This window comes from Phaseolus vulgaris, chromosome 5 (genome assembly GCF_000499845.2).
Source record: "Phaseolus vulgaris cultivar G19833 chromosome 5, P. vulgaris v2.0, whole genome shotgun sequence".
NCBI lineage: Eukaryota > Viridiplantae > Streptophyta > Magnoliopsida > Fabales > Fabaceae > Phaseolus > Phaseolus vulgaris.
The window spans coordinates 36,094,230-36,108,226 of record NC_023755.2 but is presented as its reverse complement, the minus strand read 5'-3'; the positions used below and the strand labels follow the sequence as shown (position 1 = coordinate 36,108,226).

The 13,997-nt window shown below is 30.8% G+C and overlaps 2 protein-coding genes across 5 annotated transcripts; one reads left to right on the top strand and one right to left on the bottom strand.

Annotated features, from left to right (window-relative positions):
* Positions 1 to 250: 250 nt before the first annotated feature.
* LOC137835631 (uncharacterized) lies at positions 251 to 3,333 on the bottom strand. The gene is made up of 6 exons (XM_068644221.1): positions 3,163 to 3,333; positions 3,041 to 3,091; positions 2,896 to 2,947; positions 2,127 to 2,185; positions 925 to 970; positions 251 to 519 (listed from the first exon to the last, which is right to left on the bottom strand). The coding sequence occupies exons 1-6, from the start codon at positions 3,259 to 3,261 to the stop codon at positions 419 to 421; spliced, it is 408 nt and encodes a 135-aa protein (XP_068500322.1). The 5' UTR covers positions 3,262 to 3,333; the 3' UTR covers positions 251 to 418.
* A 7,414-nt stretch (positions 3,334 to 10,747) lies between these two features.
* LOC137835627 (myb-related protein 2-like) lies at positions 10,748 to 13,687 on the top strand. Of its 4 annotated transcripts, none has more exons than XM_068644216.1 (7): positions 10,748 to 10,898; positions 10,981 to 11,196; positions 11,287 to 11,363; positions 12,088 to 12,145; positions 12,226 to 12,310; positions 12,395 to 12,494; positions 12,722 to 13,687. In XM_068644216.1, the coding sequence occupies exons 2-7, from the start codon at positions 10,986 to 10,988 to the stop codon at positions 13,481 to 13,483; spliced, it is 1,293 nt and encodes a 430-aa protein (XP_068500317.1). In that variant the 5' UTR covers positions 10,748 to 10,898; positions 10,981 to 10,985; the 3' UTR covers positions 13,484 to 13,687. The 4 variants fall into 4 exon arrangements, with proteins under 4 accessions (XP_068500317.1, XP_068500316.1, XP_068500314.1 ...); XM_068644215.1 differs by having other exon boundaries at positions 12,392 to 12,494; XM_068644213.1 differs by having other exon boundaries at positions 10,981 to 11,363.
* The last annotated feature ends 310 nt before the right edge of the window (positions 13,688 to 13,997 follow it).

The following is a 13,997-nucleotide window of genomic DNA, read 5'->3' as shown; positions in this document are numbered from 1 at the left end:
TACTACATTCTTCATTTTTCTTATAATTTGTTCAACAGCGACCCCAAAATTAAAATTTAACTCTGTTGCGCATCGACTTGAATGAAACATGTAACACAGATTTATAAAATTAGTTTATCTAGAAGTTAAGAAATTAAAAAAATAAAGAAATTTGTTACAAATTAAATATAAACTAATTTTAATTTATTTCTTTTTTTTTCTAGAAAAGAACTTATCCAAATAAGTCCATTGGAAATGCAAGACAATCGTGTAATTAAAGTATATATTCTTCTCTAATATAAAATACATGATTTTCTGTGCTATTTCTCCTTTATGTTATCGTACCAACCTCCAGCAGTATTTACACAAGGAAAAAACAAAACTCTCATCACCACACTCGTTTTAATGAATGCATGGTCACATAAATAAAGCAATTATCTCATTTTATTGACTTTTGAATATATTCATCCTTTGATGGGGGAGGGTATGCTGCATGATAAGAGGAGGAAACAAGTTGTGCCGCAGCAGGAACAGCACCACCTGCATTATGCCAATGAAACTTTTATCAGCATGAAACAAACGTTATCTCTGTCCTCTGCTATAGATGAAGACTTCCATTACTTGAATTGTCAGATGATAACATGATAAACACAGGTTAATGTTCTTCAATTAACACAATCAAAATAATAAGTTCACGGTTTCAATCAAGAACCTAGACTATTCTAATGTACAAATAGAATCGCTGGCATTCCATAGAAACAGAAAACATTAGGTAAGTGTGTGTTGTCATAAAAGTTTTTTCACTTCTCAACACAACAAAGTCTTGTAGGTGTTTTTTTGTTTTCCCAAAACTTTCACTAGAGTTACAAATTGCGGCCTTAAACCGAAAACATACACAGAAGGAGTATACACATGCCAGCAAAAAACAACACATTCAGAACTCACCTGCTAGTCCCGCGCATGCTGAAGAGAATACTATCACAGGGGGTGCCTGAATTACAAGAGAAGATATGTCAATATGATGGTATAAATGTTTTGACTGGATTAAGAAAGAACACAGTATTCAAATGTACAATTTATGAGAGAAAAACTCAAAGATGCTTCAACATCTATGAAACTCAATTCTTTCCAAATGATACTGCAAAATATATTATGAATGCCCCCAATGGCACAAATTACACAACTAGACCAAAAGAAATGGGTCCAGCTGAATTTACAGGTAATAGAAAAACACTAAAATCGTTTACCTGGAAACCAACCAATGATGTATGCATCAAAACAAGACTGATACAAAATGGAAAACAATGATGATCCAAGATGGTTCAGACAAACAATATTAGCAGTTTTAGAAAATGTGAATAAAATTTCTTCATAAAAGAAAGTTCAAAGTGGATGGAGAAAAGTAACTTTTAGAATGGCCGCTTCAAGAACATTCCAAAAGCCAAACCCTCCCCCAACTCTTCCCAATAGTATTGTTTCCCCTTTTGTTTACTGAAAACTATCTGGTTCAAAATTTAGTCATCAAAGAGTTCTGTATGTAGAAAACACAACAGGAATTAACTAATAATCAGTGAATTCTCCTGTTTTTAAGTTCTAATATATTTTATAATTCTTTTGCAGACTATAAAATGATATACAAGTCATCTCACTTCTGTTTAAAATGACAAAATGAGTTTAGATCAGCAGAGAAAGCAATGTAGTCTGGGTCACGAGGGCTGTGCCTTTACCGCTGTTTGACAGTTACAGGGTTATAGTATCAGTTAACTGTGTCATGATGTCATAGATATAGATATGCAAGAATAATTTCAAATAGCTACCGCAAATTAGTTAGGGGCAAAATGGTTTTCTTTTGTACATTTAAGAATTTACATAACTTTGCCAACTTCATAACTATTTATGATTAAAGAATCTTTCCCTGATTTACAATTAAAGAAGAAAGGAAATATCCAAAAGTTCATAACTATTTTAAAGAACACAGTATGACGAGCTGAAGTTATACTTAGAGTTAACTAGTCAAAGATTTACATCTCCAAAGCATTGAATATGAGGAAAAACCATGAACTAGTGTTGCAAAAAGCAAAAAATTAGCAAAAAAAGAATGAACAAAAACTAAAAATAATAGAAATAAAAATCACTAATGAACTTACACCAATGAGGAAATGCAACCACATGGGTCCTTTTATTCTTCTCTGGACAATGGGCATAACTGCATTGGAGAACAAAAAAAAATACTTCTGAAATCTGAATATGTTAAATACACAAAAACAAGCAGTCTTCACGGACAAAAGATTCAGTGTAATGATGCAATCATCTAAGAAAATAAGCATAAGTATATACTTACAGAGTTTCATGCTAAATAAAAAAAAATAGTTTAGTTTCTAAATATAAAAAGGTTTGGCAATTATTTTTCTTACATTTTAGTCTTTATACCTCCATTTTGTCACAGTTTATACTGTCAGAAAGCTAACAAGGGTTAAAACAAAAATAAATGCTTGCATAAGACTAAAAACATAGAGTTTTAGGTATAGGAACTAAAACAAAAAGTTAACGTATACATAGGGACAAATGATTAATTAAACCTATGAAAAAATAAATTCTTCAGTTTGGAAGGTGAACAGTTACCACAATTAAAGTTTGCAAAACACTCAAACTTCAGCATTGTATAAAAACAAATGGATATTTACCGTACCACTTTTCAATGTGAAAAAGCACAAGGAATTGTGGTGTTAAATTTCAGTTAAGTTAAACCTAACTTCAATACAAACACATACGTAATCGTTCTCATAATGTTTACATAACTCAAGTTTGCTAAATAACAGTCTGCAACTGATCACCATGAATTACCCCCTTTAATTTTAGAGAATCTTAGCAAGCTTTTTAAAAAATAATCAAACAGTGAGGAGCAAGAGTGTATACCAAGATTGAATCCATAAAATGCACTTGTGGTGCCGCCAACGGCAGAACCAATCTGAAATGCTCAAACCCCACAACCAAAGATCAGAAATTTCGCACACCCAAATACATATGGAAGAAAAAAACGAAATGGGTGGGAAGAATTTACCATAGAAAAGCTATCCCTGATGAGAGGCGAAACAGTCCAGTGACTAGTTTCCTGAATCAAATGAATGGAATCGGTAAGAGAGAAAGAGAGAAAAGAATAACAATCATTGGGAAGAAATATACCATGCGGTTTGAAAGGGGTCCTGCGCAGTGATGGCATCGAATATTTTGAATACTGTTACTGAGTTTGGAGGCTTCCATTTCATTATCACTGTGCTGCATCCAGCGTAACCTAACCAGAACAGAAGAACCTTTATTTGTAATGAAAAATTAATGAAATGAACAAGAATTTATTTGTATTTGTATTTTGTCTTTATATAAATTAACGGAATTTTATCTTATTGCGACAACATCTGAATTATATGGGAAATGTTTCATCTCTAAATTACTTTATTATAGTTTATATATTATGTATATTTCGAGATTTATTTATTTTATTAAATAAGACAAATTTTAAGATGGATTTAACGTAATTAAAATTTAAACTAAAAACAGTGGAATGATAAAAGAGAAATTTAATATGATGACATGAGGAGATTTTGTTTTCACCATAAACCTGTTCAAATTGGATTTACAAATACTTTTAACTTTCATGCCATATACTTTTTTCTTAAAAAAAAATATTTCATGTTATATACTTAATTTAACGTGTCTCAAATATAATTATCATTTTTACTTAATTCACATTTTCTTGATTGAAACGAGTTTTAATGTAAAGTAAATTTTGAAAGCTTTTATTGACATTAATTTACTCTAGTAAGATTAAGTTTATGTTTTTTATCCAAAAAAATTGTAGAAGGACAGAATAATAAAAAAATGAAATTATTTTTTTTATTAAATTAAAATAAGTTTATATATATGTTGTTAAAAAGTTACAGCTCTTCTTGAGTTTTTTAGACTATTGTTAATCTTGTTTAATGATATCGTGTGATCTTTAATTAGTATGAGTGATGTATTTGTAAAAGATACTTTGATGTTTAAGTTATCATTTAATATGAAATATATGAGTGTAATAAATATTATTTAATGTATATATTTGTCTTTGTTTATTTATAGAGTTGTGATGAATATTTGACATTGGATCGAAATTAAAGTACGTCATCGGATGAACCTTCAAATCTTAGATGAAAATTCGTACTGTCAATCATTATGTATTAAGAGGTCTTTGTAAGATTTTTAAAGACTATATCAATTATGTCATCTACAAGGTATTCGGTTAATGATTTTGATCGAGACTCCGTTTATATTGTACAATGTAGATTAAAATTTCTACAAATTATATAAGATAGTTTTGATAAGTTAATTTATGCATATCTATTTTAGTTTATAAAAAAAAGTAATTTCATTTTTTTCCTAATATTTTATTTTTAAAAGTTTTTTTATGAAAAAGTTGCTTGAAACCATCTTGATTTTATCCCTCGAGTTGTATTTAACAAAAGTTGTCAGTTAAGTTGATAAGAATTTTAGTAAAAATAACTCTGTTATAGATGTTTATCTATTAAACATTAGCAATAGTTATATGTACTTGAATTTGATTAAATTGTCTAATATAAAGTTTAAGGTCTTTTATTAGGAATTATAAAGTTTAGAAGCATAAAAACTGGGTAATTTTTAAAGGGGAGTAGTAAATGTACCTGAAACTTTTGTTTTTGTTCAATTAAAGGCTTGATCGTTGGTTTGTATGAGAATGGTCTCATGATATATTCATTTAAGTTGTATGACTGTTTGCTTGAAGTGTCTTCCTCTGAGTTAGCTAAGAGAGTTCTGTATAGACATACATGAGAGTAAGTCTAGTGAGGGATGTTATGGTTGAATTCATGTATAAGGTTGGATCACCTCTAAAATAATTCATATTTATTTATTTTTTATTGCTGATAAAAAAAAGTTATATTTAACTATCACATGATGATTTTAAGAAGAAGAACCATCTTTAAAAAGTAAAATTCATATATATAATATGTGACGTTTCAAAATTTGAATTGAATTTATACTAAAAATGATAATACACTTTTCTTACATGTCACATAAGTTGTTTATAATTGAATTTATATTAAAATTTTAATGTACAATTAGTAGAAAGATCATCTTCTTTCTAGTTGCAAAGTATAGTCTTGACTTATTCAGAGTAAAAAAATTTCTAAAGACTTATTTTGATTTACAGCAGATAGCTATCAATTTAAAAAATTAGAATAATTAGTTTACACATATAAATAATTAAATTAATTATCATTTTTTACATACAAGACATATAATACAAATACATGTTAACATATACAAATTAATTTAAATTTGACTATTTTTGTTTCTCCTAATATTTATTTTAAGATAAAATAAATAAATAATGAATAATTTAAGATATCTATAAACAAAATTAGAGGTGTAACATATTGGTATAGGATGACCAATACTGCTAATATAAAATCACAAGTCAAGGAGTCAAAATATATGTAAGTTTTATATATATTTTTCATTTTTATTCCATTACTCAACATTTATTGTTTACTCTATCCATTAATACTATATTACTAGACTATTTAATTTATGTGTTTCACTATGATGCACTAATAATATAAAGCATATAATAAAACGAAAGTGTAATAAATTTAAATTAAAATTTATTTTATGTTTTAATCAAATGTTTGCTTTTTTTTTTTAAAGAAAGAGTTCAAAAATCAAATTATAGTTAACCTAAATATTATTGTTTTTCTCTTTGTTTCTCTCTATGCATACTAATATGTAAATTCTTTTAAGTATTTTTTTAAATGTATACTTGCAATTAACATTTCGAAGAATTTAACAAATATTTTAAATTCAGTAGATTAATTTTAACAACTTTTAACCAAAAGTCAATTAACGTCTCAAGTCAATCCAAATCTCCCATTTTGTCATTTTCTTCGTACGAAATAAAGAATAAAATCTATTCACAATAATCATATTCTAGTCCTTTGTCTTTTGAAGTATCAAATTAAACAAACCTTTTAAAGCCAAAGCACATTTTGAGATAAACTTAATTAATCATTATAATTTCTTCAAATATCTACACTTATCATTATCTTAAATTTATAATTTTCAAGTTAAATTACATATTTTTTTAATATAAAAATTGATATTTTAATATTTTATATAGAATTTTATTTACATTATTTTATTTATACATCACTTGATTTATTAAAGTATTATTGATATTTATTTTATTTTATTAAGTTTTTTTTATTAAAATTTTAAAATTTGTTTCAAATTATTTTTTTTCTTATATTTTTTATTGTTAAAAAATGATATTGATAACCAAATAAATATATTTAAAACAAAATAAATTAAAAAAAAAGTGGTGGGTCTGTTTTATAACAAACAAATTATCAATTTTAACTCTAATAAACTTGACAGATTAGTGACGGATGAATTGTTTTCTCTTTATTACTATTATTTGTAAAGCAAATGATTAATCAATCTAGAATTCTAGAGAAAATGTATAAATTTTATACTTGTAGAGAGATGGAATTGATATAAAATAAAGAATGGATTATTTATAACCTTATTGATATAATTTTTTTCATTCTTCATTCCCATAAAAGAAAATAAAATCTCTGATATAAATTAAGAAAGTCTTACAAAAAAAATATAAATCCCAGAAAAAAAAAAACTAAAAGCAACAGTTCTTTTCACAATATAACCAAAATCGATACTTCATAATCAATTTTAAATATACGTTGATTTGGCTAAACTAATTTGAGGATCCCTATCTAGATCAAGCTCGTGATGGAATAAACTGATGGAATCTTCAATTATGCTGAAAAATGATTACATCATTAGATTTTGTTAAGAATTATTTACAATTAAGCTTTATTTAAAAAACATACATATAAAAAATTTCAACATTTTCTGTTGACTAATAACTTAATACCTTTATCTCATTTTCTGTCTTTATACAAGAGTAAGATTTGAATAGTGTCAAAACATACAGAGATAAAGAGTCATTTCACAGTATATATTCACTCTCACTGGTATAAATCTTCCTAACATCAAATTTAATATCCTCTGTTAAATTTGTTGTCATGTCAAATCTGATTTAATCATATACTATAATCATCATAGCTAGTTATTTATGAGATAAGTATGATCTGATTATAAAGATGATGATCTGAGTTGAAGACTAGGACAATCCCATCACACAAAATAAAGTAAAAGAAAAGTGGAAAAGGTTCTGCAATTATCCAAGTGAGGAACACCAATTAATTAGCAGGGAAACAGTCCAATGTCAACAACCAACAAGGTCACTTCTTGTGAAGAAAAGTGAAAGGCAACCTCAAATTTTGTTAAAACATCTAAACATAGCAATTCCCATAATTGATATCAAGACCAAGGTGTTGATACTCACAATGCATGCTGAAAAGCATCTGATTACAATTAGTGTAAAAAGATAGGTGGGGAACTGAGAATCCATTTTTTGTGGCTTCTAGAGAAGAAGAATAACATAATTCTTTACTTGAGAATATAATATATGGGCTTTAATCTAAATTAAGATTCTCATATTCTCATTCTGAAGAATCTTTGAACTTTCCTTTTCCCTTCTTTCTTTCTTTTTTTCTTCTCTTCCTTTTCCCCGCGAGGAATAACATTCCGTGGTCATTTCTAGCTTTTCATTTCAACCAATGCCATCATGTGTGCTCAACCAAACCACACCCAGTAACCTCTCAAGAAATGGTTTTGGTTTGCTAATGATTCACCGTTTAGTCCACAACCTATGCTTCTCTGTTTCTGTCTCTCAAAACTGAATCTACCATTCGTTAATGTAACATGTAAAAACACAATGGAAATAAATATAAACCAAGAATCAAAGTTTATGTCCCATGTCACAGGTGGGGCATCTCCATATTGTAAGATAAAGCCAATGGGATACTACTAGAAAGAGATAAGTACTCCTCGGTCCTGTACAAGCACACATACTCTTTAAAGATGCGAAAAACTTGAAAGCAGCTAGGACAGTTTGGCAGCATCAAGTAAAGATGGCTATGAATATTGGAAAAAACGGTTCCATACAAGAATGAACATGATATCAAAGTTGTGCCATAAATGGATTTGGTTTTGAAGGCTTCACTGCTTTCTTTCTGTGATTATACATACACAAACTCAAACATTCAAAGAATGGTTTCAGATAAAAAGAAATGTCATATGAAAGTTGTAGTATTAAGAAGTGGACTTTAAGTCTAACTCATGACTCTGATAACATGATAAGAAATGGACTTTAAGCCTAACTCAATCTTATAAAATCGACTTATAAGATAAGGTTTGCATCACCTCTACTTGCTATAAGATCTCCAACATGTTGCAACAAATGTTTGTATACATGGTTAACTCAGATTATCATTGATTCCTTCATACAGTAATGATATGGAATTAATCAAGCTATGCAGAAGTAAGACTTATGCGAATTGGTAGATAGAAGCAACTCTAAAAAAGGGTGAACGTAAAGGTTGGTTTCCTTTATTCTCTTCCAATAAAATCTTCATTTTTCTTTTTTGTATGCTTATGTTCTTTCCATTGTCACCTGAGAGTATCATATTAAACACCTCTCGTATTTTTGCGAGGGGATACATTCTATACTTAGAAAAAGTAGACCGCTTGAGTTAGATGAAGAGTTGTTAATTATGAGTTTGTTTTAGTTTATTTTTTATGAAGTTTTAAGTCTTGTAGTGGTGCTCAAGAACAACTTCAAATAATGCTATTGCCAAGTGGTTATACGAAGTCCATCTAAGGAGCAAATTCGATATCAAGGCAGAAAAAGTACCAAATCAATCCTCTTGCCCATATTATTCCAATCCACATGCAAGAAAACTACTTAGGAACTCAGCTTTAACTTTGTCCAAAGTCTCTCGGGATTCTCCTGACCGCATTAAATATTCTCAAAAATCAGAATCAAGAACAAGAACAAGGAGAAGTGATATCAAGATACTGTTCAAGGAATCTTTGTGGTTTGGCCTATTTATTTTCATGGTTTCAGAAAGTTGTCCATAAAATGTTCATCTTACTGGCCTCTTTAGCACCTGATAAATGGATATCATCAAATCAGATACCATTTACAAATGACCCTTTACTGATAGCAGAGACCTCTGCCATCATCTACTCTCACATTTGTGAGATGACCAATTGTTTTGTATTTTTTTTTATATATATATATGTGACTTAAATAAATATTATACTCTAATTTATTTTGTATTAGCTGTTAATGATTTAATTGTTATTTGAAGAATTTTAATGAGAGTACTACACATACACCACTTACCCCTTACAGCACAGTGTGACTTACCCCTTACAGCACAGTGTGGTGCAACACTAAACTTATTTCTTTCTTTCCAGTTGAATAATGGAGATTTGCATGAACTTGACACATGCATTGCCTGTGGAAAGCGTGGCTTTAATTAAAACTGAATCGGATTCTAATACATTTTGTAATTATTTTCGTAGTGGCTTAACATGGTATATGCCATTTAATGAAAGGAAAGTTCCCCATGGATAAGAACAAGTTTATACAGGAAAAAAGTTAAAAGTGTATGTGGTAACATAAGGAATGACAAATGTACCTATTCTTACACAAGAATCAGCTACATTAACCATGGTACAAGTCAAGGGCAAGGGAAGTGGTCCTCTGCAGTAGTACTGTGTTCAACCAAATGCAAGTATAAAGGCAAGTACAATTCTTCTATCTTTCCCTTTTTATTAGGTCCCGCCAACTTAGGATTCCAAAGGATGGGGCCAGAGGTTTTGTGCCAAAGAAAGAATGAAAAGTTCAGGGTCCTTCTTCCTTATATTTTAAACGGTGCAGGCTGAATAAGTACCAAACTTATTGAAGGAGACAAAACAGAACGTATTCTTATTCTATTCCTTACCTCCAAACAGTTCCATGAGAAGCATCTTCCACAATTATTTTTAACCTTCCTTTGCATGACATGGTGCTTTAGTCAATGGAATCCTTCAACTACATTGCTTAATATATAACCAGTTAAGGCCTTCCTTCATATCTTTGTCTGAAAACTTTGCCAAAGATAACATTAGCCTACCTCATATATCATGCTACTAAAGAACTACCTATGTACATTAAGAAAGGACTTGTAAAATGGCAACAAGATCAAGGTTTGGAACAACAAATTTAGGCTTCTGAGTTCTAAGAATCTTCCTCTACAACAAAAAATGATGGCTGTTCCAAGTTGAGAGGGATATCAGATTCTCCAAAACCAAGTCAGAAAAAAAGGAAATACTCCTTCAAATGTGAGCATATGATTCCCACTTTTACCTGGCAAACGAATAAGAGTGCATATTGGGTTAAAATTTGAAGGATCAATTCTGGAACCTAATGCAGTTTAGAAATTGATATTTGCACAGAACTTTTAATACATATCTAAACATTAAAACTCTTTTGATTTATATGTAATTCCTACACATGGAACCCGTAATGTGTGTGGAAAAAAAAGTAGATTATTTCCAAAGTTTTATTGCGGAGGAACTCAAATGGAAAGCACTATCTGAGAATGGGAAAATGGAACTAGAAAATGGGGTCCACCAGTGAACAAAAGTAGGAAAGAATAATATCTAATTTTCAGGTCACCGCACAAGGATTAAGTTGGGTTTTCTATTGGTTCTATCCAAGATTCCATTGGATTACCAGCTCCCCTCCAGCTCTCATATAAATATCAGTTTCAGCATGCTTTGCACTGAAGAGAAGTGTGTATAGGAGAAACAAGACAAGCACAAGAAGCATTCATAAATTATCTTATTTCTTAGTACTGGGGCTTGTAACAATTAATCTTCCTCTAGTTTCATCTTCCATAGGTTGAAAGTCAGCAAGAGAACACACAGGTCATCAGGTAACTACACAACTGGTGTTCAGCACTGGGAACTAAGTTGTTAGTTTTTATATGTTAGGGTGCTTATAAGTGGCTTTTGTAGGTGGAATGTACCATCATCACCGACACCAAGGAAAAAACATTCATTCTACTTCCAGAATGCCAATCCCCTCTGAGAGGCACATGTTCCTTCAAACAGGAAATGGGTCTGGAGATTCTGGACTTGTGCTTTCAACTGATGCAAAGCCAAGATTAAAATGGACACCAGATCTTCATGCCAGATTCATAGAAGCAGTAAATCAGTTAGGGGGAGCTGACAGTGAGTACACACGTCCCCTTGTGCATCACCAAATCTTGAGGATCGTAGAATTTAAGTTCACTAATGCACATTACAATATTTCTATTGCAGAAGCAACTCCAAAAACAGTAATGAAACTCATGGGGATTTCAGGGCTTACCTTATATCATTTAAAGAGCCATCTTCAGGTAAAAACCATTATACTACGTGCATCGTTTCATCAGTACTTGTAAACCATTTGAATTTTGGTTCCTTCTCCCTCCTAAGTTGAGAATCAAACATAATTTTTGCTAACCAAAATTATCTACTGATATGTACCTAAATTTTCATTTCATTGAATAGAAAATTCTTCTGCATTTAAGACTTCCACGCCATACAAGTTAGGATGTTATGTTACACATTAACAAACTTGCATACCAAATTTGTTTCCTTTCCTCTTGTCCTAATTTTTGTTTTGTAATTGGCATAAATGTTTAAATACACTAATATGTACACATGTATTATCGTGAAAAACTTGATATATTGTGTATAGAAGTCATGCACACATCATGATCTACCACTCTTTCACCATAGTGATCATATTCTTATATTTACTTTTTTGGGATCTTCACATCATTCGTCTTAGGTTTCAGACTTATTATATTCTGCAGCTGCTAATTATAAACCATATATTAGCAAAGCTAACCTGTCCGATGCATCACAGAGATATGGAAATTTATTATTTGAAGAAAAAATGTCGTATATAACATGCACAAAGCCACAAACCAAGAATTCATTTTTCCATCCTAACTTGTCCAGTGCAATTACTGATAAATGTCATATACAACATGCACAAAGCCACAAACCAAGAATTCATTTTTCCATCTTAACTTGTCCAGTGCAATTACTGATATTTTTTTTTTTTGTCACCAGAAGTATAGATTGAGCAAGAATCTGCATGGACAAAGCAACAACGTGACACACAAAATGAGTAAGATACCAATCTCTTTCATTTTCTGATCTACTAATGAGCCATAGAGCTGTTTTTGATGGTTAAAATTACCTAAACAGCAACAAGTGCAACCACTGGGGAGAGACTTTCTGAAACCAGTGGAACTCACATGAGCAAATTAAGCCTTGGACCGCAGGCTAACAAGTAAGAAAAACTAAACATTTTTCACATTCTTCATGTAATCTTGTTTGACATGAATATTCAGTTGCTTAAATATTTTTGTAGCAGTCATGCTAATTTTCAATGCCTTCTATCCAAAGATTTGCATATAGGCGAGGCACTGCAAATGCAGATTGAGGTGCAGAGAAGGCTCAATGAACAACTTGAGGTGACATCAAAGTGGCAACTTACTAAGCATGCATTTTCCATTACAATAAATAAAGTATTCTGTGAACTAATGTATAAAGGGTTTTAATTTTTCATTCAAATACAAACTGCTGTATATCTTATTAACTTTTACAATAACTACCTTAAAAATCTTATCAAAGATGGTTTTGTACTAACAGTGCATAAAAATTAAACTCTTACAAGTTACAAATCATCCTGAACTCTCAGGTACAAAAACACCTGCAGCTTAGGATAGAGGCCCAAGGAAAATACCTTCAGTCTGTGTTGGAGAAAGCTCAGGATACTCTTGGCAGACAGAATTTGGGAATAATAGGACTTGAAACTGCCAAAGTTCAACTATCAGAGCTGGTGTCCAAAGTCTCATCTCAGTGCCTTAACTCAGCATTCTCAGAGCTGAAGGAATTGCAAGGATTTTGCCCTCAGCAAACACATACCAACCAGCCAAACGATTGCTCAATGGACAGTTGCCTCACATCCTGTGACATATTACAAAAGGAGCAAAAGATTCAAAATAGCCTAAGACAATTCAACAGCCATGTGTTCATGGAACAAAAGGAAAGCACAGATGCTCGCAACAATCTTAGGAACTCTGAACTGAAGTGGTGTGATGATGGAAAAAAGAACACCTTCCTTGCCCCATTGAGCAAAACTGAAGAAAGAAGAAAGTATGCCGCTGAAACCGGTCCTGGCAACTTATCCATGTCCATTGGACTTGAAAGAGAAACAGAAAATAGAAGCAGCATGTATCCTGAAAGCCTGATCAAAGAAAGCCAGTCAGAAGGAGAGTTCCAACACCGAAACAGAATCAAGACAGAAACAATGAAAGCAGTGGATGAAAAAGTTTGTCAAGATTATAGAATGCCAGCTTCTTACTTTGTAGCAACAAGATTGGACCTAAACAACCATGGAGACAATGAAGCTGCAACCACTTGTAAACAACTGGACTTGAATAGATTCAGTTGGAGCTAAGAAGATAGAAAAAACAGTTACTCTTCTTCAAAATTTGATCAGCATAAATGGAGAATAGTAGGAACAGTGTGTTGTTAGTTGTTATGAGTAATATTTAGTCAAATGAAATAAGTTGCAACAACAAGACCAGTGATCAATTTGTAAACAATCATTACCAAGGAGATAGCTCCAGCAACATTCGGTTTTGTTCTACTTCATTCAAAATTCAACATCATGCAAACAAGTTTGCAACATTCATTATTCTCAAGACCAACTTCTTTTCCAATTAAAAAATAAAATAGGAGCACTAGTTTTACTCTAATCATCACAGATGCATGCATGCATATATCAATATTAGGTTATTTAAAATTCTGAACTGTTCATACATGAAACAATCGAGATCTAACACGGAACTGCATTAATATCTGCATAAAAGTAAACTTTTAAAATTCTTACATTTTCCCCAATATATTAAAGAAACTAAATATTTTTAGAATGATAATTTGACAATCCAAAATTAATTTTTAATTGTTCC